This window comes from Cyprinodon tularosa, unplaced genomic scaffold (genome assembly GCF_016077235.1).
Source record: "Cyprinodon tularosa strain WSP-4 unplaced genomic scaffold, ASM1607723v1 ctg733, whole genome shotgun sequence".
NCBI classification, from domain to species: Eukaryota; Metazoa; Chordata; class Actinopteri; order Cyprinodontiformes; family Cyprinodontidae; genus Cyprinodon; species Cyprinodon tularosa.
Window position 1 is genome coordinate 112653 of NW_024039489.1, and position 24234 is coordinate 136886.

The following is a 24234-nucleotide window of genomic DNA, read 5'->3' on the forward strand; positions in this document are numbered from 1 at the left end:
AGCAGCAACATCTACCAACTGCCTGCAGGTGAGACACTGATGGTGGAATGGAGGCGGGAGACATACAGTAGCAATGGGGGCTAATGTTAGCATCAATGCAGGATTGATATAAAACAAGGAGGAAAACAAAAATCACACTTCTGGGTGTTTCTGTTTTGCACAATGAGCCCACAGGAATAATTAAAGTTATTCTCACATCTTATATTTCTGGCAGGTTTTAACACAAGCTTAAAGCCAACATGAAAAGTCTGATTTCTGTGTGATGACATCTTTCACTCTAGCGGCCTCAGCTAGATATGAGAATAAATCACAGCATTCCAGTTATAAAATTTCAAATATAAGTAAGTCAATTTTTCTTGATAGAAATGTATTTCCTTTGATTAAGATGGTAGGATAATTCACAAATGATCCACTGCCTCCTGCTCATGGCACCCCTACCCAGAATTAGGATAAATATTGTTTAATTTAGCTCATAACACTGAGGCTCTGTATAAGAAAGGTCAGAGCAGACCTTCCTGCTGAGGAGACTGAGGTCGTTTGGGTTGCAGGGAGCAGTGACTTATCTGTAGCTGAGAGAAAGCGGCTGGATCAGCTGATCAGGAAGGCCAGCTCTGTGATTGGATGCCATCAAGTGCAGGAGGTGGGAAACAGACGGATCCTAACTTAATGAACATCTCTGTTGGATGTTTCCCACCCCATGCATGAAACTGTAGAGCTCCTTCAGTGCTGTTCACCCTAAATGCACCAGAGAGCGTTATCACAGATCCTTCTTCCCAGCAGCTGGACGACTCTAGAACCACCACTGTTCCCAACAACCTCAATAACTGGTTACATTCATGATGATTTTGCACAGTTTCTACCTTAGTCAGTTAAATAACCTGCTGCTGTCATTTTGCACATCTCTGATGTTGCTGCTATTTTCAAATATCCATTACTGTAAAAATGTCCATAGCTGCATATTTGCTGTATATTTACAGGTGCAGTTTTTATATTATAAAATAAAACTCTACAGTACAGTATTCTATTGTTTATCTTTTAATTATTCACTATTATGTTATTCTTTTACATTTTTCTAAGGTCCACATTTGTGTGACTTTGTTTTCTAATCTTTTTGCTGCTGTAAACACCAGAATTTACCCATTGTGGGACAATGAAGGGATTTTTCATTTTATTCTTCTGTTGTATAAATGCTTCTACTACCGTGAGTCCCGATTATTCACTTATAGTCTTCTTGTGTATTGCAGTAAAAACATTGTTTCTCCTTTTGTCATTTCCTGAATAATTGCTGTACAGCAGGGTTATCTAATGAATTTCATGTTTATGTTATCATCTGCTCCTTTCTAGGAATTTTATCCGTTCTTTCTCTGTCCAGTGAAAGCATGTCCTTGGCTTCAGAGCTACCCAAAGTCTCATATGTAAAGGCCATTGATATCTGGCTGATTGCCTGTCTGCTCTTCGGCTTTTTCTCCCTGGTGGAATACGCCGTGGTGCAGGTTGGTTCAAAAAGACATAACACACCCATACACCCCTGTAGTGCATCATTTTATTCTTACAGGGACCTTGCAATGCCTTGCAATCATTTCTATGGCCTACCCCTGACCCTAAACCAAAACAGTGCGCCTTTTGTGTGGGAGCCATCGGTCCTCACAATATATGACATCTTAGAACCATTAATCCATATCCAGGTATAAAGGATGACAAGTGTGTAAGGTCAGAACAGAAGAACTTGGATTGAATATCGTCTCAGGATCTCAACAAAGCAGTCTACAAGAAGGGACAGAGCAGACTAGACTTCTTAAGCCGGGCATACACATTTTTTGCCCTTGTTCAGGGCGACTTTCCAGTTGTGCGAGAATTTTCCAATTGGGCCGACTTTCAGCCTGATGGTGCATTATGTAGTGTACAGGGGGTAACAAGGAGCAGTCACCCTCTAACGACCACCTCCCCATCAAGAATCGTGAGGTCGGGAGAAAATCAAACATGTTTGAATTTCAGTCAGCCGTAGTAAGGTGGTTGTGAGCTAATCGCTCAGGGGCCCAACAAGGACTCTTCTTCTTCCTCTCAGAAGTAAACACAGAAGCATGGTGCAAATAAAAAGGAGTTGTTTCTGTAAAATTGACAGACCGTAGTAGCCATGTTTGCTCAGCCATGTCTTTGTCTAAATACGTCATCTCCTTTTCTTTTTAGGACTTTCAGCACAAAATTACACAAATAGCCAAGGCATCGCGTTTCACTCTAGTGAGCTTCATATTCCCCTTTTACTCATTTGGGTTCTGGACAGACGAGTCAGAGCAGCTCCATCTCACTGCAGAACTGAGTCCAACGTGATTGTTAGACGTACATTGTAAGCAGGTAGATCGCATCAGCTGCTCAGACATAGTGAGCTGTGAACTCAAACTGTACGATGAAACCCCGCAGGCTTTGTCGTACAGTGTGAGCTGTAGCAACGATTGAAAAAATCGCACTGTGTTTCCCCGGCTTTAAGAAAGCTTAGGTCCTTCATTTTTTTGCAATAATACACCACAGATCTTCTGTAAGATTTTCCCAAAAAGTTAAAAAACAAACCACTGGACTTTATTAAATGCAAAAACATCACCATCCCATATGTTGCTGGAGTCTCTGAAAAACTCCAGAGGATTTTCTCCAAACACAAAATCACAGAACATTTCAAACCAAACAAGAACCTTAAAAGGAGACTAGTGCATCCTAAAGATAAAACCTCCAGACCTAAGAGGAGTGGAGTGGTGTCTGCAGTGAGGAATGCTCAGATCTTTATATTGAAGAAACCAAATAACCTCTCCACAGACGCATGGCCCAACACAGAAGAGCGACATCCGCTGGACAAGACTCTGAGGTACATCTACATCTTATGGACAAAGGACATTCTTTTGAGGACCAGAATGTTCACATTCTGGACAAAGAAAATCGATGGTTTGAGAGGGGCGTGGAGGAAGCCATCTATGTTAAGAAAGAAAAAACAAACTTAAACAGAGGAGGTGGACTCAGGTTTCAGCTTTCAAAAACCTGCAATGGAGCAATTGAGTTGATCCCTTCCTGCTATCATTGCAGCAGCAATCCCTTTACAGGGGAACAGAAGACCTCGCCTATTCAGCCAGGCCAACAATTCCCTTTAGTGACCCCCCTTTCAGAGACATAGACAGGTATGGGGCATTGCAGGCTAACAAAAGAATTCCAAAGTGTCAGACCAGTCAGTTTCAATTTTCTGAACCAAAACAAGGCTTTGTTGGGCTACTGTATGAAGACTCAAACTCAACGCTATTTCTGACATTTTGAATTGGAAAAGCTTCCTGAATGAGAAACGAAACGTCTTTAAACTCGGAAACTAAGTCAATTGGATTTTTTTTTACTTTTCTGGAATGACCATGAACTGGCTGACTGAGAATGTTCACCGGCTTTTGTTAGTCTGTTGTGGAGAGTGTGATCTCTTCCTCCATCATCTGTTGGAGTAACAGCATCAGAGCTAATGGGTGAAAAAGGCTCACATAGCTGAAAAAGAAAGCAAACCTCTCTAGAATAATTCACAAAGACTTTTTTATAAATTGAGGAACATTATGATAAACCGTGAGTATCCTCTATCAGAATGTTAAACACCAGCAGAGTGTCTTCATTCAGAGGCACCTCCAGAACTGCTGTAATACCCAGTGATGGGCAGTAGCGCCGCTACATGTAGCGAAGCTATTAGTTTAACTACATTTTCCAGCAGCTTGACCGTAGCGTCGCTGCTTTATTTATCAAGTAACTTTCCTGTAGCGACGTTATTGTTTTGATCAAGTAGCGACGTAGCGTCCACAAACGCTACAAAATCCAGGGCATAACTAAGAAATGAAACCAGGTTTTCTATTTTGAAACAACAATCAGCCACAAGCTACTGTAAATAGCAGTTTCAGCTGACGCTCTTATAAGTGGCGTAGTAGCACAGCCACACTCAGTAGGGTTAAACAAGCGCACCCTTTCCCAGGCTGTCGTTCTATTGGCTGAGATGGTTGCTAGGCGACGATCCAACTGCAGTCCGAGAGAGCAAAAAAAAATCTGCAAGCAGAGCCTACGGGTTTGCGAGCGTATCTGAGACTCGTGCAGAGCGCGGTTTGTGCGCGAAGAGAAGGAGGCAATCGAGAGGAGAAAATATCTGTGCAAGAAGCATTAAATCTGAGAGAAGAAACAAAGAATTGAGAGAGAAGAGAAAATATTTGAGAGAGAGCGCATGTTTTGAGTGTGAGCATTATAAGTTTTGAGTGCAAGAAGATGAAATTCTTTTCTCAAATTGAAATGATGTGCTCTTGCATTATGGCAGGATAATTCTCCCATATGTGCCACTAAGATACTCTAATTAGAGAGCAGTAGTGAAACTTCCATATTGTATTTCCATGGCCTAGTTTACCTGACAGGATTGCTCACTACACTGGACAAGTAGCTTGCCCAACACTGGTAATACAGACCACTACAGAAGGTCCTTTCTGCCTTCAGTTATCAACACCTACAAGATGTTGGCATAATAAGATGTTACATTTATTTTCCCTTTGGGATCAATAAAGTCTTTCTGAACTAAAGTTGAAATGTCAGCTCAAACCTTTCTCTTTTGTTTCTCTGTAGGTTTTTCTGAACAGTCCCAAACTGATTGAAGAGGAGAAAGCCAAAATGGCCACAAAGGAAAAAGCTTTAAAAGAAAAAGAAGCAAAGAAGCCTTCAAATAAATCGAACAATACAGTGAATGGCACAGGTGGAACGCCAATCCATGCCAACACTTTACAGGTGAATGCAGCCTGCAGGTGAACCCAGACTGCATCCAGAACAGCAACCCTATGAAATCATCACATTGAAATAAGTAGAATCAAGGATACAACAGTATTAGGTTGTATTTTATTATATACATTGTTTATCTTTGAAAAAAAGTTTTTTTTTTTTTTCTGTAATGCTATTCTATTTTTTAACAGTCTGTTATTAATATAGCAATAAGTTGCAGTCACACAGGCTGATATGAGCCTGGGTGTCTACTTTAGTACCCAGCCTGCAGTCGGGTGTTTTACGGATATGCCAGAAATATGAGATGTGATATGGCATCACCTAAATGTATGCTTTGCACCAAATATTACAATATAATTGTAATCTGTTTTTCTTGTGTGCAAGCAAGGTGCAGGAGGCTTCTTTAGGCCAGCTGACCAAATGTGCTGAGCAATAAGGAGGGGAGGGTAGCACTCTGATTGGCTGTGCAGATTACTCAGTCAGTTTTCCTCTTTTAACAGGTGGTTGAAAATCGATGCAAGAAAGTTTGCACCTCCAAGTCGGACCTTCGCTCCAACGACTTCAGCATCGTGGGGTCTTTACCTCGAGACTTTGAGCTTTCTAACTTCGACTGCTACGGTAAACCTGTTGAAGTTAGCGGGCCGCTCAAGTCTCAGAACAAAGTCAACAAGAAACCCCCTCCGCCAAAACCTGTCATCCCTGCTGCCGCTAAGCGTGTCGACCTCTATGCAAGAGCTCTCTTCCCCTTCACCTTTCTCTTCTTCAATGTGGTTTATTGGTCGGTCTATCTGTGAAGGAGGAAGTACAGTCCAAATAAAATTATTTGTATCTTAATTAAAAACACTGTACTGACGCTGATATCACATCTAATTGATAGATGACAATGCAAATGAAAATTCTGAATTGTTTCCTGGTATTTCATATTACAGGTGATATTATAAGTCATACCTCCATGTAAAACCTGTAAAGTATCCTATTTTCTCCTGTAACTATAAATGAGCACAACCTGAGACCTAATAGTTGTTTAATTGGCCCTGCTTTCTGCCTGTAGAGGAAAAACCGTTGCATGTATGTTTCTGTGTTCGATAGCGCTATGTTTGGTGTAGCTTAAACCATGCTGCAGTCGGTTAAATCTGTTAAGAGTATGTTACGGCTGGTAGTTGTTTAGAAAAACTGTATGGGAGTCTCAGCTGGCCAAATAGATGCTTACATAATAAACACATTTAAAAAAAAAAAAATAATAAAATTTTTATTTATGCTTATTATCCATCCATCCATACATTTTCTGACACGCTTATTCCCAATTGGGGTGGCGAGGGGTGCTGGTTCCTATCTCCAGCTGTCTACAGCCGAGAGGCGGGGTCCACCCTGGACAGGTCACCAGTCCATCGCAGGGCAACACAGAGACAAACAGGACAAACAAGCATTCACACACACACACACCTAAGTTGAATTTAGAGAAGCCAATTAACCTAACAGTCATGTTTTTGGACCAGAGTACCCGGAGAGAACCCACGCATGCTCAGGGAGAACATGCAAACTCGATGGAGAAAGATCCCAGGCCAGGAATCAAACCCACAACCTTCTTGCAACCTTCTTGCTGCAAGGCAACAGTGCTACCCACTAAAATAACACCAGTTAGCCATGGAGGGTAATTTTTATATACAGTCTCAGGGCAAGTTAATTTTTTTAACAACTGGAAAATATTAAAACAACTGCAGTAGACAATAACAATAACAAGTGACATCATGTGAAGCAGGTAAAATGGAATAAACAGCACAGAAATTAACAAAGCAAACAGTTCAGAGATAAAAAGTTAATAATTTAAAAATAGAAAATGTATTATATGTACGTGACTGCAGGTCTGATTATCCAGGAGCCAGAGATGCATTGATCTCCTGAAAGAGGTGATAACTGGGTTAGCCTCATTTGGACTCTTCTGCCCAAAAGAGGTTATTTGTAAAAGGTATGACACAGTCTCCTCTGATTTTGGCTGCAGGTTTCCTCCTTTTAAAAAAAGCTTGTAGTACGGCAGGCTTATTCTGAGTCATTTCTTTAGTTATGCTGCTATAGGCTTAGGCTGCTGGAAGAAATAGAGACTACTTTTCATTTCTATGCTTCACTCTACTTCTATTCTATTTTTTTCACTCCATTTTTTTCTGTTTATTGTAGCCTCATCTGGTCTGTTTCTGTTCGGCTGTGACTCCATCCTGTGCTGCTGCCATCATCACCTTAGACTGTAGATGAAGGGTGGAGCCTGGTATTCAGTGGTAGTCCTGTTTCTCTACTAGACATACACTATATTGCCAAAAGTATTTGCTCACCCATCCAAATTATTGGAATCAGGTGTTCCAATCACTTCCATGGCCACAGGTGTATAAATTCAAGCACCTAGGCATGCAGACTGTTTTTTACAAACATTTGTGAAAGAATGGGTCGCTCTCAGGAGCTCAGTGAATTCCAGCGTGGAACTGTGATAGGATGCCACCTGTGCAACAAATCCAGTCGTGAAATTTCCTCGCTCCTAAATATTCCACAGTCAACTGTCAGCTGTATTATAAGAAAATGGAAGTGTTTGGGAACGACAGCAACTCAGCCACGAAGTGGTAGGCCACGTAAACTGACGGAGCGGGGTCAGCGGATGCTGACGCGCATAGTGCGAAGAGGTCGCCAACTTTCTGCAGAGTCAATCACTACAGACCTCCAAACTTCATGTGGCCTTCAGATTAGCTCAAGAACAGTGCGCAGAGAGCTTCATGGAATGGGTTTCCATGGTCGAGCAGCTGCATCCAAGCCATACATCACCAAGTGCAATGCAAAGCGTCGGATGCGGTGGTGTAAAGCACGCCGCCACTGGACTCTAGAGCAGTGGAGACGCGTTCTCTGGAGTGACGAATCGCGCTTCTCCATCTGGCAATCTGATGGACGGGTCTGGGTTTGGCGGTTGCCAGGAGAACGGTACTTGTCTGACTGCATTGTGCCAAGTGTAAAGTTTGTTGGAGGGGGGATTATGGTGTGGGGTTGTTTTTCAGGAGCTGGGCTTGGCCCCTTAGTTCCAGTGAAAGGAACTCTGAATGCTTCAGCATACCAAGACATTTTGGACAATTCCATGCTCCCAACTTTGTGGGAACAGTTTGGAGCTGGCCCCTTCCTCTTCCAACATGACTGTGCACCAGTGCACAAAGCAAGGTCCATAAAGACATGGATGACAGAGTCTGGTGTGGATGAACTTGACTGGCCTGCACAGAGTCCTGACCTCAACCCGATAGAACACCTTTGGGATGAATTAGAGCGGAGACTGAGAGCCAGGCCTTCTCGTCCAACATCAGTGTGCAACCTCACAAATGCGCTTCTGGAAGAATGGTCAAAAATTCCCATAAACACACTCCTAAACCTTGTGGACAGCCTTCCCAGAAGAGTTGAAGCTGTTCTAGCTGCAAAGGGTGGACCGACGTCATATTGAACCCTATGGATTAGGAACGGGATGTCACTTAAGCTCATATGTGAGTCAAGGCAGGTGAGCAAATACTTTTGGCAATATAGTGTATCTCTGGGCTCTGCTTCTACTGTCACTAACTGGATGTGCTCTTTGTTTTCCTCTTGGAATAAAAACTGATGTAGAGCTCATTTGCTCATTTCTTCCCTAGGCAGAACCCCCTTTGTAGCTAGTTTATCATTACCTTTTCTAACAGAAATTATTTATTGATTATTGCTTCTTTGTTTCTTTTGTATATCTCCTTCTGTCTCCTTGAACCCCCAGTTGGCCTCGGCAGAAAGCCTTTACACTAGCGATGTTTGCTTCCAAATGTGATGAGAATTTTAAGCAAACTTTAAAATGTTGAAGAAAAGGAAAATGTGATATAGCCATGTTTTCATCTTCGGAGCAAATCAACCTGCGATGCAAAACATTGATGTTAAGCTTGGCAACAATAAAGGGAAGCAAGAGGTAGCAAGCAAGAGCAAATGACAAATCACTAATTGACGTATACTTTAATGAATGTATTGCATTCAGGCAAGTTGCTCTTTATCATGCGTGCTAGTGTTAGTTATGGTACATAAATGATTCTAATGCTTGCATTTAAGACAAGGACAGTGCAGACAGTTGATCAGGTGAATGTTCACAATGTAAAGCTTATTTGAAAAACGAGTTTTCCTCTCCGCCTTAAGTACATTTTCTGTCAACTCAAAAACCATCTCAAACAAACATAAAAACCTTTTTGCTAAATAAGCTTTTTCCATCAATCTCCTCTAATGCAAGATGTCATCATGTGGGTTAATAAAAGGATAACAGAAACTTGTCTACTGAGCCTGGTTCTTCTGGTGGTTGCTACCTGATGAAAGGAAGTTTTTCTTTCCACAGTCACTGCATGCATGCTCAGTGTGAGGGATTACTGTAGAGTCAATGACACAATGCAAGTGAATTTCTACTGCCTCTGCATGCTCAGCCAGGAGGAGAGAATCCTGCAAAGTCAAGACTGGTTTTCTGTCTCCTTGAACCCCAGTCACCCTCAGCAGATGGCCGCTCACACTGAGCCTGGTTCTGCCGGAGGTTTCTTCCTGTTCAAAGGGAGTTTTTCCTCTCTACTGTCACTGTAAGCATGCTCAGTCAGGGGATTGCCTTCAAGTCAATGAGTCGATGCAATCAACTGGTTTTCCTTAGGTAGAAAATTTGACTGTATGATCGGGTTGAATTGTCTCTTTAAATTCCCTTGAGATTAAATGAGTTATGAATTGGTGCTATAGAAATGAACTGAATTGAACTGAATATAAATGACATTAGAAATCAAAATCAAGCTCAGAAAAAACCAATACATCTGGTGTCGCATTTCCCTCAGTAACAATAAAATATCTTTGGCTACAATGGACTTATTTCTCGCTTTTTAACAAACCACATGGTAGAGTTAAAGCTCTGAGTGGCTGAGAAGAAAAGAGAAGAAAATAAGCAGAATGCTTGTTTTAAGTAGTTTAAATTCTTTACATTATATCTATCAACTCTTCTACACCTATTTAATCCTTTCAGTCTCAGGGATCTGGACCCTATCTAAAGTCAACTGGAGACAGGAGGGCTTCACCAGGACAACATGTCAGTCTATCACTGGAGAAAACAGGGGCTGGACATCCATGAACAAACACACACAGCTAAAAATGCAGAACATGGAGATTCAACACTGGAAAAATGATCTACTGTAGATATAAGTAAAAATTTCTTAAATTAAGTTTTTTTACCCTCTTTTTTTTGCTCTTAAAATAAGATAATTAGATAATATGCACCTGAAATAAGACAATACAATTGTTTGTTTGATTAGCAAAATGTCTCACTATTTTTAGAAAAAATGACTTATGTAGATTAAAATTGTTCGCAGTGAAAGCAAACACTACAAAAAAATGAAATCAAAATAATTCCTTTTTTCTTACAATAGGGGCATTTTTCTTGAATTGAGGAGATAAGTGAGATTTTTTTACATTTAAAATAAGAAAAAACAACTGCACTGTCTTATTTCAAGTGCATAATATCTATCTTGTTTGAAGAGTAAAAAATACTCATTCCATTGGCAGACACAGAACCGTCTTATTGCCAAAAGCTGCACCACTTTGAATACTTGTTATAATCCACACAGATCTGTTCTACTTGATTATAACTTCCCCCTAGGAGTGGTGCCCCTTCCATAAACACTTAATAAATCATCTTTGAACAAAACATCCAGCCGGCTAAAATCTCCCAATGATTTTAGCAGGCTCATAAAGAAAGCCAAATCTTTCTTTATGAGCTAATGTGTTGGTGCTCTGATAGTCTGATGAAACCTACTGAAACATTTGGCCTCAGTACCAAAAGGCAATAGTGTCTGACACAAAAACAACACGACACATCAGCCAAAGAGCGTCATAGCCTCAGTGAGATGTGGCGTTGGTAGCATTATATGAACAGTTCACTGCGAAAACCATCAAGAAATAAGTCGAACATTTTTAAATGAAGTGTATTTATGAGAAGGTAAATAACATGATTTGTCAACTCTTTATTTAAGATGGATAATATGCGCTTGAAATAAGACAATGTCTCACTTCCTCAATTCAAGACATATGGACTAATTTTAAGAAAAAGATTACTTATTTAGATCTCAATTTCTTGCTATGAAAGCTGCAACAAACCGGTTTTTATTTTGTTTTCTTCGTTTTTCCAAAGTTTGTAACTAAACATCAAAACTAACAAAGATCTGGGTTTCACAAGAAATAAATTAATTTTGAATGGCCAAAGCTGCGCTCTCAGAAAATCAACTGTGGTGGACTGTGGACCAGATGTTCCTTCAGTCCGATAGATGTAGAAAGTCTGTGCAATGAATGACAGATTATTTGAATAAATAAATGAAAATGTGTCCTTCCTCATCAGGAGGAACTAATACTTTTAATCTATACTAACCTAAATAGGCTCATATTTTGAAACTAATCACTTGATTCACTAAAACATCTTAACTAGTGCTGCACTTTTCAGGTTAAAAACACTGAATCCTTGGATTTTAACATATAACTGATCAGCTTAGATGATTCAAACTGAAGTTTAATTTATAAAATAACGTAAAAACATATTTAATTTCTTCCTTATTCATCAAAGGGAGGAGAAAAGAAAATGTCAAGTCTAGAGAAGAAACCAGTGTACCATAAAAACCTGAGGCATATACTCCATCTATCATGACTTTAGGGCTTTCTGGAGATGTCACATTAGATGTGGTTGGACAAACAGATAACCTGGGGTTGCCTTAAAAAGAAAGTTGTATTTTCCATCTTAGACTATTTAAAATGCCATTGAACACAACCATTGAATTCAGTTTAGTTTTGCTGCTCATATACAGTGAATATGGCTTAATAGCCCCCTGATGAGGCTCATTTAGCTTACAGTACATACAGCAATTCATAGAAACATCATTCTAATCATACCAAAAATTACAAATCAGAAACATAGACATTTAATGTTTCAGACACATAGATTTAATCAAGTCTTACCTTGATCAAATTGCTGAGGGGGCGGGGCTTCATAACAGACATTGAGGTTTAGGTTTTCTACTGGACAGGTGATGTAATTCAATCTAACTGTGAACTGTATTTGCCTATAATGTCTATTATACTTTAGAAACAATGAATTGTTCTTCCCCCCTAGTAGAGATGGCTAGTTTGTTAATAGCTGGTATTTTTCACAGAAGTGCCATCAACACCTTTGTTCATAGATGTTGGAGCTCGACCTGAAAAACAGTGTAGTCCTGTTTCTCTGACTGTGACTAACTGGATGTGCTCTCTTCATCCTCTGACATTGGGGGTGGCACGGAGCTCGTCTGCCTTTCCTGGATGGGGCCGCCTTTTACAGTTGCCTTTTGTGTCTTAGCTTCTTTTTCTATGTCTGCTTCTGCCTCCTTGAACCCCAGTCGGCCTCAGCAGATGGCCGCTCACACTGAGCCTGGTTCTGCTGGAGGTTTCTTCCTGTTCAAAGGGAGTTTTTCCTCTCCACTGTCGCTACAAGCATGCTTAGTGTGAGGGATTGCTGTATAGTCAATGAGTCGATGCAATCAACTGGTTTTCCTTAAATAGAAAACTTTGAATTAATCTGATTGAAAATTTGACTGTATGATGTGGCTGAATTGTATCTGTAAAGTGCCTTGAGATGACGTGTTATGAATTGGTGCTATCGAAATAAACTCAATTAAAATGAATTGAAAATGAATGGCATTAGAAATTCAAATCAAGCTCCACAAAAGAAAAGCACAATACATCTGGTGTCTCATTTCCCTCAGTAACAATAAAATATCTTTCCTCACTTTTTAACAAACCACATAGTTGAGTTAGTTTTCTTCTCAGCCATTCAAAGGAGCTGAGGAGAAACGACAGTTCAATCTGAAAGACTCACACGAAAAGAAAAGACAATTAGAAGAAATTTAGTGATACAATTACTTAGTCTTTGGCGCTCAGACCTCGACAGGAAACATAGCGCTTAATTTTGATAGATATGCATAAACAGGAGTAAAGAACAGGGATGTTCTCCCCCAGGTCTGAAACTGGTGGTGGAGTGGAGATAGATGAAGTTGGTCAGTCTGTAGACTGCTGGTTAGAGAGACAGTCTGCTGAGCTTTATGGGGAGATCCAATGGACTGCGTGAGCTGATACTAGAGCTTCACTCAGGGACCTGAAAGATGGAAGTCCTGCTGAATAACACAGGTTGAGAGAACCTGTCCATGATGAACAAGCATGAAGCCTCTGGCAGAACCAGGCTCGACATGGCAGTCTTCTACCAGACAGGTTGAAATGAGACACAGAATGCAGTAAAAGCCCAGGAGGAATGAAACTGATGAATTTAAGCTACGATGGTGGAGGAGGGGCTGGAGGTAGGGGTGTGCAAAATAATCGTGATGATGCATCGTGATTCTAATTTTCGTGATCTACTGCATCGATTCTTGATACCAAGAATCGATTATTAATTTCAAAAAATTAATAAATAAAATTGCATGAATGGTTGGCGAACATCAGCCAAAAACAAGTGTAATACGACTTCCAGTCCAGTAGATGTCGCTGCAAATGTGTTGACGCACGCTGCCTTGTGTCACAAGCATTTCCGGCCGCGGGATACTGTGCCGAGTCATTCAAAAACAAAACATGGAGGATAAAATATTGCAATGCATCGCAATAATTCAAGTATCGTGATGCATCATGATAGAATCGCGTGACTTCTTTGGCAATACCCACCCCTAGCTGGAGGTGGGTTGAAACGGTGTCATCTGAAGGAAGTCACCACCGCCTGCGCACAGGAGAAGACAGGTGCATATCAGAGGCCTTTTAAGATGAACTTTGGATGCTGATTGGCTTTCGAGGAGGCGTGGTTCAAAGCTGATTGGCTCAAAGTGTTGTAGGCAAATGAAGGCGAATAATCAGTTTATTCAATTGAACTTCCGTCTAGGCTCCATGTAAAAGAGAAGAAAATAAGCAAAAACCTTGTTTTAAGAAGTTTAAATTCTTTACATTATATCTATCAACTCTTCTACACCTATTTAATCCTTTCAGTCTCAGGGATCTGGACCCTATCTAAAGTCAACTGGAGACAGGAGGGCTTCACCAAGGCAAGATGTCAGTCTATCACTGGGGAAATCACTGTCACTATCGCTGTAGCTTACACATGAGTTTTTACGCATGTTTTATATAAGGGGGGTCAGGGCATGTTAAAGTGTGGGAATCCCTGGTCTATGTCATGCTACAATGTGGGATTCAGAAAAAGATGTTGAAATGTCTGAAAGGTCGGACACAGGCCAGAGTGTATCGAGAGATGGAGACCAGCAAGACCTCCCTCATCCTTGGCCCTATCTCTAAGAATTTATAGAAATAGATGAAAAATTGAGCTTTCAATTCATATAGCGGCATCTGGCTGTTTTTTTTTTAAAGGTTACTTTATAGTTTTATACTTTAAGTAGTTTTTGGAGCACATACTTTTTCAATTTTACTTGAGTAAAGAGGTCAAGTTGATACTTCAACTTTTACCAGAGTGTTTTTAAACTGCAGTATCTATACTTCTACTGCAGTAAAAAATGTGTGAACTTTTGACACCACTGATGTGGACCCTTTCTAAAGTCAACTGGAGACAGGAGTGCTTCACCAGGATGAGATGTCAGGGGCTGGACATCCATGAACAAACACACACAGCTAAAAATGCAGAACATGGAGATTCAACACTGGAAAAATGATCTAGAAATAAGTAAAAATGTCTCGAATTAAGTGTTTTTACCCTTAATTTGAATCGGTAAATCAGATAGTTTGCCAATTAAATGAGTATTTACACTCTCCTCCTTAGATAGAAAACTTTGGAATGTCGTGTGTTATGAATTTGCGCTATAGAAATAAACTGAATTGAGTTGAATAGAATTCATATCAGCAGAATCTGATCTTCTTATTTATTTAGCTCTGTTCTCAGACAGACGTTGTTTTTCAATCTATTTGGGTTGAAATGTCCTCCTGATGCCTGCTTTGTTTCTTAGCCCACACTGGATGAGCTTCTGATTTACCTGAACTGCTGTGTTTATCACAGTATTTCTTTTTTCTTTTCTCGTCCAAGAATGACCTTCACAGATAAAGGAGAGCAGGAGGGTGGTGGTCAAGTTCATTTTCCTTTCAATATGAGGAATGGACTTCAGGACATGTCAGTAAATGGATGAGTTACAGGGTGGCGGAGCTCAAGTATCCAGGATCAATCAAAAGAAAGTGAAGGGGAGGGGCTTACAGAGAGGGGTGGATGGAGGCCAGTGATGGTGTGATTTATGAAGACTCCTTGAAACAGTGAAACAGAGGGGAAGTGAGATCTGCCATGAGGGATGGTGTGAAGACATTGGCACTAATGGAAGAAGAAGAAAAACCTGAGATGGCTTGAATAAGAGCAGCAGAGGAGCAGCGGACACGGTGGACAGGAATGTTAAATACAGAGCTGCCACCGAGAGGGAAAACTACAGAACGTTCATGGATGATTTATAGAAGGTTTGTGTAACAGAGGAGGATGCCGGGGACAGGGTGAGGTGGAGGCAGACGATTGCCATGGCAACCCCTAAAGGGAGCAACTGGGAGAAGAAATAAAAGATTGCCTCTTTTCATGATTCATTTGATGGGTGTCAGTGCGCAGTAAATCCAAACTCTATTCTAAATAGCAGGCATTTCAGGCTGTCCTGCATGCAGGGCGCAGAGGTCTGTGGGGGGGGATTATTGAACAAGATTTCAAATCTGGCTTCTGCTGATGGAAAGAAAGAGGCAGAGAAAAAAGAACAGGAGGGTAACAGATGAGATGAGCAGGAGGCCCCCTGTGAAGATGGAGGTGATAAATCTGTTGCTCCACACAGCTTTATGAGATTCACCTTTATGTGACTGATGAGACATTTGCCAAAACTTAAACACACAAATCCTTAAATTCAAATATGTTTCATATCCACACAATTTTTCACTTGCAGAGCGTGCACGTGGAGAAATGGGCTCGTGCACACTCTTGCACACGCATTTTTTTTTTAAAGTGGAGAGGGTGGGTCTATTTTTGGAGATATTTTCAGCATTTTCATATGATACTTAACTGAGCTGTGTGATGCAGTTTGAGATACTTACTTTGTTTCTTCTCTGACCAGACTCCTCTCTGAGGCGTCTGCATCAACCTGCTCTGCTTGACTGTCCCATGACACCCAGTTGTTTATGAGCACTGGAGGTAATCTGACCTGCTCCCTCAGTATGGGTGCATATTTAATCCCAGCCTCTTCTGCTGCATCTTGGAGATGTTCACAATTTCATGGGTGCTGGAGGACGGAGATTTGCAGGTGACTTTGTTTGTTTTAACCGTTGGGAACATGCTTCTATAGGGCTCTGAATCAGGTTGGCTTTTTAGTTCAGGCTTCTGCTTCTCCTTTGTTTACAGTGAGCTCAGTTTGTGCTAACGCTTTTGGTTTAAATACAGAATCAAAACAAGAGATTTTTTTTTAAATGCAAGAGAATCAATGCTGCACAGACTGAGAGGGTTAAAATCCAGTATGGACTACAATTCAATTCCAATCATTAATACTTTATTAAGGGAAATGCTTTGGAGAGAAGTTCTTGATAAGTTACTCATAGGTTTTGATAAGCTAGATGCCACGACTGATTAGTAACTGACACTTAACAAATGTCAACCATCCGATAATTTACCTTTAAGTTATACTCCACAAATTACAAACACTGGCATACAACATATATGATGACGTGTTCCAGAGTGTTTCAGTGTGTTTCAGTGTTTCAGTGTGTTTCAGCGTGCTCATTAGTTATACAAAACATAACCATAACTTATCCAACATATTTCAGTGTTCTTGCCAGATTTTTCGTACTAGCAGGGTCTGATCATTCATCCAGAGAGGTAAACGTTCAAACCAAATATCGAATTGAATTAGAAATAAGATTAAAGTGACCCTGAACGCAGCACGGTTCTTGGTTTTAGACACACTGGTTCTTAGAAACAAAAATATACTGAATAATATTCCTGCCCAGCATCCATCGGGTTAATAAAGAGAGGGCAGAGCAGTCATGATGGGAAATACAGCTTGGTAATATCAGAGGTGTTCGCCCATTAAGCGCAGGATGTGAGTGGGCTCTTGGATGAAAGTTATCATTTAATGAATTCATCTAAAGTTTATTGATCTTATCGATCTAATCATGACTCATTGATAAGAGGACATTTTCTTAAAAACCTCTTCCATCAAGAGGATTTTTATGTGACATCAAAGGTTGAAGTTTTTTTTGTTTTGTTTTTTACCATAAGGAAGTTAAACAAAAAAAGTTTTGCATCATTACTGTATATAAAAAAAACAAAAAAAGAAATATATTCTGACACATTATTAAATGTAATTGTAAGATATAAGAAATCAGGAACCTATATCTGAATAAAAAAGGGAAACACATGTTTTCTAACGAACAGAGATGTAAACATATAATTTAGAGATGCAGTATGTCGCTCTGACTTACAGTCAGGCTATTAGTTACCTTTTTTCCATATAAGGGGCCCTCACTGTGATATGACTCTCTGTGTGATCCAACAATCAGGGGGGAGATGTTTTGTTGCTCTCTGGTTCTGGTTGGAATGTTAAAACTCGACTCCATGAAGTGAATAAATTCAATTCAGTTTATTTCTATAGCGCCAATTCACAACATCATGTCATCTCAAGGCACTTTACAATTCGCCAGATCATCCAGTTAAATTGAGTCTAAGTTTTATCTAAGGAAAACCAGCTGATTGCATTGACTCACTGACCCAAATGCAATCCTCACACTAAGCATGCTTGTAGCGACAGTGGGGAGGAAATACTTCCTTTTAACAGAAGGAAACCTCCAGCAGAACCAGGCTCGGTGTGAGCGGCCATCTGCTGAGGCTGACTGGGGTTCAAAGAGACAGAAGCAATCGCTACAAGCATGCTTAGTGTGAGGGATTGCATTCAGGTCATTGAGTCGATGCGATCAACTGGTTTTCCTTAGATAGAAAACTTTGAATCAATCTGACTGGATGATCTAGTGAACTGTAAAGTGCCTTGAGATGACATGTGTTGTGAATTGGTGCTATAGAAATAAACTGAATTGAAACAAAATTGTATGCACATCAATATATTAACATTAAAGTTTATATATACAGGATTCATGCTCTTTTCAGAACTAGATTTTTTTTTATTATATGAGGTAAAGAGAAACTATGTCTCAGCAAGTCATCTAGGAATCTTCAGTGAAATCAAAGATAAATTACTACTTAAATTATAACTTAAAATAAATTTAATGTAGATATTAGTATTTTATGCAGAGCATTTTTTGGTAAAAGTAGGTAAGTAATGAGAATGGAGAAGATGTTCGCCCCAGAAATGTTGTCCTCTACACTTTGAATTAGTCATCACAGATGTTTGCAGCAAAGTATAGTTTGTCTTTATTTAGAAAATCTGGATATTGAGGTTGTTCCCGTTGGAACAGTGTAGATTAACTCTGAGTTTCTGGTGCCTTTCCGCTTTCGGCCACCCCTCAGTGTACATTGGTTATTGCCTGGACACCCTTATACAGATTTTTTGGTTACGCCTCTGGGCTGAGCCCCCGCGTGTCCGTAACCTGGAGACGCCTCTGGCCGGCCGGGAGCGCGCAGGTGGAACAGGTCTTTATCTAAAGATGATATTAGAGAGTTTCTGAACCACCTGGAGACTCCAGGAACACCGCGTCCCTCAGCAGAGCCTCACTCAGCCTACCTGACCGTCTTCATCTGCTGGAGCTCCGGCTGTCGGCTGCTCTCGGTTTGCGCTCGTGCTTCATCGACGATTCAAGGCGCGCGCCAGCAAGAAGAGGCAGAGGCGGCACGCGCATCCCCGGATCCAGATCAGAGCATCTGCAGTGGCCGAGCCGTCCGTCAGCAGAGCCGGACCCGCACCATGATCCCGCACCGCGTCTGATGGCGGCGATGCTTTGGTGAACAGATGCGCAGATCAGCGTGGCATCGCGTGAGGAGCCCGGACACCATGGAGCTGCTCCTTGTGATGACTCTCTTATTCCAGCAGGCTTTCTGCGGCTCTCCCAGCGTTCAGATCGGTAGGATCTGGCTTTCTGGCGTCTCGCCATCAGGTTTTGCGTTTGCTGCTCCTCCATGCATCTTAATGAGCCGCCTCCTCTGCATGCTCTCCTCTCCTTCCCATTCTTCGCTCGCCCACTGTGGGCCTCTCTCCTGCCTGCCCTGATGCTGCTGTGGGGAAGGAGAGGCCTGACAGCCGCTCGGTCGACGCAGTCTGTGGTTTGTTCAAATATTTTGGAGATTTTCTCTCATTATCGCATCAGCATCACTGAGGGCGCCTGATGCTGAACACAAAAACACCCGATGGATGCTGAGCTTTATTTAACATCTTCTTAGACTTCCGAGGGTGTCCCCAATTATATATATATATATATATATATATATATATATATATATATATATATATATATATATATATATATATATATATATATATATATATATATATATATATATATAATTGGGGACAAAAGATTGAAATCTGAATAAGTCTTTGTTCTTGATTTCAGAATGTAAGTGCCAATGGAACAAGACAATTTACAGTTAAAATAGTGCATATTGTCTAATTATCTTATTTTAAGTGTAAAAATACAAATCATCCCATTTACATACTAAAATTAGGGGTAAATACACTTGATTCAAGACATTTTTACTTATTTCTAGATCATTTTTTGCAGTACATAGGCTATATATATATATATATATATATGTTTTTTTTATCGCCATAAGTAAATTCAATGTTATTCCTTTGTTGATTTATGTTAATTATTTTATTTTTTTTATTCACCTTAATGTCCTATGATGTATTTCGTATTATTTTCCTTTTTTTTTTCCTCATTGCTAGTGGAGCTACATTCATCCTCCACCCCCCCCCCACACTTTGAGCTAATCATGTTCGATCAGAAGTTTTCTGCCTGCTTTTTATTAATAGTGTGTATTTAAAGATGACAGAGCTGATCAATGTCAAAATGGACATTCATGGATATTTCTGATGAAACCTTTGGTGTTCGGTCAGATTGGGTAATTCTGACTGCATTAATGTTTTCTCCACACATTTGATGAGAATATGAGCTTAAGAGAATGTAATGATTGTTTAAAAAGAGCTTTTAGTAAATGCTAGAGTGATATAAAATGTTTTATAACTTTTTTGGTATTGTTGTGGTCAGTCGTTTTTGAGGTTTTCTTGTAAATCGATTGTTGGCTATGTTTGAATTTGTCCTTGTTTATTGATTTATTGCATGATCCAAATATTGCCCAGAACAGAGATAGGTACAAGCTAATCTCTCAGCCTAGTTGCCATGTTGTTGCATTATATTCATAAAATCAGAAACAGAATTATTGAACTCTTTGCTGTGTGGAGCGTTTACAGTTCATAGCTGCTGTCTGTCACCTTTATTTGAACATTTGCTCTTCTTCTCACTTGCTGTTGGATCCCTAATTTTCCTTTGAAAATGCAGACTTCTGGGTTTATAGGCTATAGAAATGTAGGCTTACTCAATACTTTAACTCAATGCTTTGTTAATTACGTCTGTTCAGTTCCCTGTTAATACCAACAGTGAATCAGCCAATCACATGAAGCCAGCTCAGTGAATTCAGGCATGCTGTGCTGAAGATACTTGCTTAGGTTGAAGGCATCAGATGGAGGCAGGAGGAGGATGTCAGGGAATAATTGTTGGTGTCAGATGATGTTGTCTGAGTATTTTAGAAGCTGCTGATTCAGTGGGATTTAGAGGCAATCAAATTCAAACTCTCAGACGGCTGGTGGTGGTGGTGGTGCTCTGATAGCAGTGGCGGCTGGTGAAAAATATTTTTGGTGGGGCTGATATAGCCTAGTGTATGTCTCCAACTAATCCGGAATAAGAATTCAAATAAACAATTGGACAATACATACAATTTAACAGTAATTATTTAATTTACTATATAATAACAGTAACAGTGATGATTTGGGTCACTGTGACGGGGTTCTTTGGCCTCCAAGAATCCAGTCTCAGTCGGGTTACCGGTGTTGGTGATTTATTGAGCTCAAAAACTCAAAACAGGGTGCAAAAGAAACTAAACATATACAAGATACTCTGGGCCTCAGCCTCCCTCCAGTTACCAGCAATGTAACAAAGAAACAGAAAACAAAAATTGCGGCTTTTCTTCCCACAGTCCTCATTAAATAGTTTAAGCCCCTCACCTCAGGCTCTCTTATTTCTCATTTCTTCTCATTAATCAGTTTTGTCCATATATTACCTCCACAAACAATTGATGTACAAAAACAAACAAATAATTTTTACAACTTAATTCTTTTACACAGATTCATTGACTTATTCAATTACACCAAACTGGGTTTGAACCCAGCAAAGACGCAGCCAGACTGAAGATGACAAGTCCCCATAGCATAAACACGTACACACCCACACCACCCACACACACACACACACACACACACACACACACACACACACACACGGCTAACCCCACTGAAATATTAAGTGTGCACCCTCAATATGCCAGCAGGTAACCAGGAAGAGCTTGTGTGTTTTAAGTTAATGGAGCTACTGGTCTCAGCGCGAGTGTATTGGTCCTCACAAACACAGTATAACAGGAATGTGTGTGTGGCGCGCAAAGTTAGAGAGGTTGTTTTAAGCGACGAGGTGGATTCGTCACAGTCACAATAACCATGACATGAAATGTTCATATCCTACAACAGGGATGTTCTTCTGGCAAATGGGTAGATAAATAAGGATCTCACCGAATTTGGTGGAAGCTGCATCTCGTTCGTTACATTCGCCATCTTCCCTTTAACTGTCTGCACCTGCGCTTGGGTTCAGAAGCCTGTTAAAGTGCATTATTTTCAGAGCCCCAAGACCATAAAGTTCCGAGACGCTGATTGGCCATTAAATTCACCTAGCAATAGTACATGATTGACAGATTCTCTGCAAATGTGGGTCAGTCTGATCACAGCCCCCAGAACAGAGACGGTAGGAGTCTGTCTGTGGAAATCCACAAATTAATGACAGTAGATAGGGAAATGTAGTTTATATAATTTGTTTTGCTTATAGGTACACAGTCTAGAGAGTAAAACTGACATTTATGAGTTAATTTCTAAAAATATATTTTACGTTTCTCTCTTCTTATCAGGGAGGGCGGTGCCCCAGCGCCCCCTATGGGCCGGCCGCCACTGTCTGATAGGGAAGATTATCATAGCACAGTGTTCGCTCTTAAGGGCGGTTAAGGATGGTCTGAATACCAAAACATACTTAAGAACTGTTGTTATCCATTTTGATCCTTATGAGAGCAGAGAATACCCATCTCTCATGACCAAATAGTTCATAACTTTGAATGCATTTCAAATTGGTTTCCTCAGTGAGCTCAATGTACTCCAGTCCACAGTGAGCAGGTTTTGGATGTGATTGTGCTGAAGATTCCCATCATGGAAGTATAGATGGGCACCGTAATGCTATCATGGACCTAACAGTCTGAAGGAATGAGTCAGACGCTGTTAAAATTATGATAGAAAGAAGCAGGCACTTCTTGAGAGAAAGAAGGTGTTACTCAGTATCCAACAAAATGTCCAATAAGCTTAGTTTCTTGATTTGTACAAGTATCATCTAAACATTGACTCTACAATCTAAGGTCTAAGCATTGCCTTTTCTATTGTTTTAAAGTCATATTTAAATTTCAAATAATTCTGGCTTAAACATGTATATAAATGTACTCTTTATCAGATGCAAAATGTGTCGCAGAATTTAGAAAATTTCTATTTGAAAAGAGTCCTGTCTTAAAATATTTGATGGGGGTTTCTTGTTATCTTCTGCAGGCCAGTTAGTTCTACGTCAGCCTGAACACCTAAATTCGGCCAATCATATATCAATATCATTTGTCAATCAATTTTTTTTGGTCATAGCATCTTGATTCACATGTCGCAGCATGTTTCCCACTCGGGAGAATTCAGAACTGCAACAGTTGGAACAGTCGCTTCCCTACGACTTTAGGCTTTTAGATCCTTTGTTGGGATGTGATGGTGGATAGTTTTTTTGGTGGTAGCATCTCCAGGTCCTGGTTCATTTAGAAGGAGCAATAGGGGCATTATACCACTAATGGCAACGTTTTAGTGACATGAGGCTCATGCACTGCCATGGTTTTGTAATGGAAGACATTAAAGCTGGACACCCCACATGGTCCTCATGCCTTAGCTGTGATCCCATTTCCATCCACTGTCAGGGATCAAGTTAAGTAACAGGTATACCTTTAATTCTGATATTCGTTCTACAACCAAAAGAATCTGAATTTAATCACTTTATTGTCCAACCCTTAGAACAGAGCTCCAAACTGCAGAGATGAACGCACACCTCCAAATTGCACCAAAACTCAGCTGAATGTTAAGAAACCAAGGCAAAATCAAAATTTTCAGGTTTTCTCTTGAGCCCTAAAAGTTAAAATCCCATTTACTGATTAGAAGGAAACGAAATACCTGCAGTGACTCTACAATTGGCTGCAGTCAAACTGGCTTCTAATATTATTTTATATCGCTGAGCAGTCATTTCAGTTTCAGAAATGACTGCTTCATAAACGAAGCATGTTATGGAGGTCGTTTAGTCTTTAGCAACAGTTGAAGGAGTCCTTCCCAGAGTCGTCTTTGACATTGTTGAAGATTCAATTCAGTTGATTACTATAGAGCCAGTTAACAACATATGTCCTTTCAATGCACTTTACAGTTCACCAGATCATCCAGCCAGATGGGTTCAAATGACTCATTGACTCTTCAGCAATCCCTCAAACTAAGCATGCTTGTAGCGACAGTGGAGAGGAAAAACTCCCTTTGAACATGAAAAAACCTCCAGCAGAACCAGGCTCAGAGTGATCAGCCATCTGAGGCCGACTGGGGTTCAAGGAGACAGAAGCACAAATACAAAAAGAAGAATATACCTTTTATTCTGAAATTTTTTTCTACAACCAAAAGGATCTGAATTGAATCACTTTATTGTTCCTAACCTTAGAACAAAACTCCAAACTGCAGAGATGAATGCATACCTCCAAATTGCACCAAATTAAAAAAGAACGAGCCAAAATTTACATTTTCAAGTTATCTCTTGAGAACTAAAAGTAAATATCCCATTAACTGATGTTGGGGAAGATAAATAACTGCAGTGACTCAAACTGGCTTCTAATATTATTTTGTATCACTCAGTTCAAGCAGTCATTTCAGTTTCAGAAATGACTGCTTGATAAACTCCTGATGATCAGCGGGCATAGACTGGTTTAGCGACACGTAGATACGTTTGGAGTTTAGTGTGGATGATTACACATGACTGGATGTTCAACAGTAACCCCACAGAGCACTGGACCCAGGTTTAACTCTGCTCAGCTGACACGCTCGGCTGCCTCCTCCACATCCGTGCATAAACTGATGAAGCTGATGAGGTGAT

The 24234-nt window shown here is 40.3% G+C and overlaps 2 protein-coding genes across 5 annotated transcripts in view; both read left to right on the forward strand.

Moving 5' to 3' along the window:
- Positions 1-6007, forward strand: part of LOC119772935 (glycine receptor subunit beta-like) — a 56225-nt gene extending 50218 nt beyond the window's left edge. The window contains exons 9-11 of the mRNA XM_038269649.1: positions 1345-1493; positions 4612-4770; positions 5262-6007. Coding sequence (XP_038125577.1) covers positions 1345-1493; positions 4612-4770; positions 5262-5555 — 602 coding nt within the window. The 3' untranslated portion in view covers positions 5556-6007. The remainder of the gene's footprint in view (positions 1-1344; positions 1494-4611; positions 4771-5261) is intronic.
- Positions 6008-18360: 12353 nt separating this feature from the next.
- Positions 18361-24234, forward strand: part of LOC119772939 (glutamate receptor 2-like) — a 97905-nt gene continuing 92031 nt past the window's right edge. For 3 of the 4 annotated variants that reach the window (XM_038269654.1, XM_038269652.1, XM_038269653.1), the window contains exon 1: positions 18362-18840. In XM_038269654.1, the coding sequence (XP_038125582.1) occupies positions 18729-18840 (112 nt within the window). In that variant the 5' untranslated portion in view covers positions 18362-18728. Of the gene's footprint in view, positions 18841-24234 lie in introns of all 4 variants that reach the window. The other variant, XM_038269656.1, reaches the window with a different exon arrangement.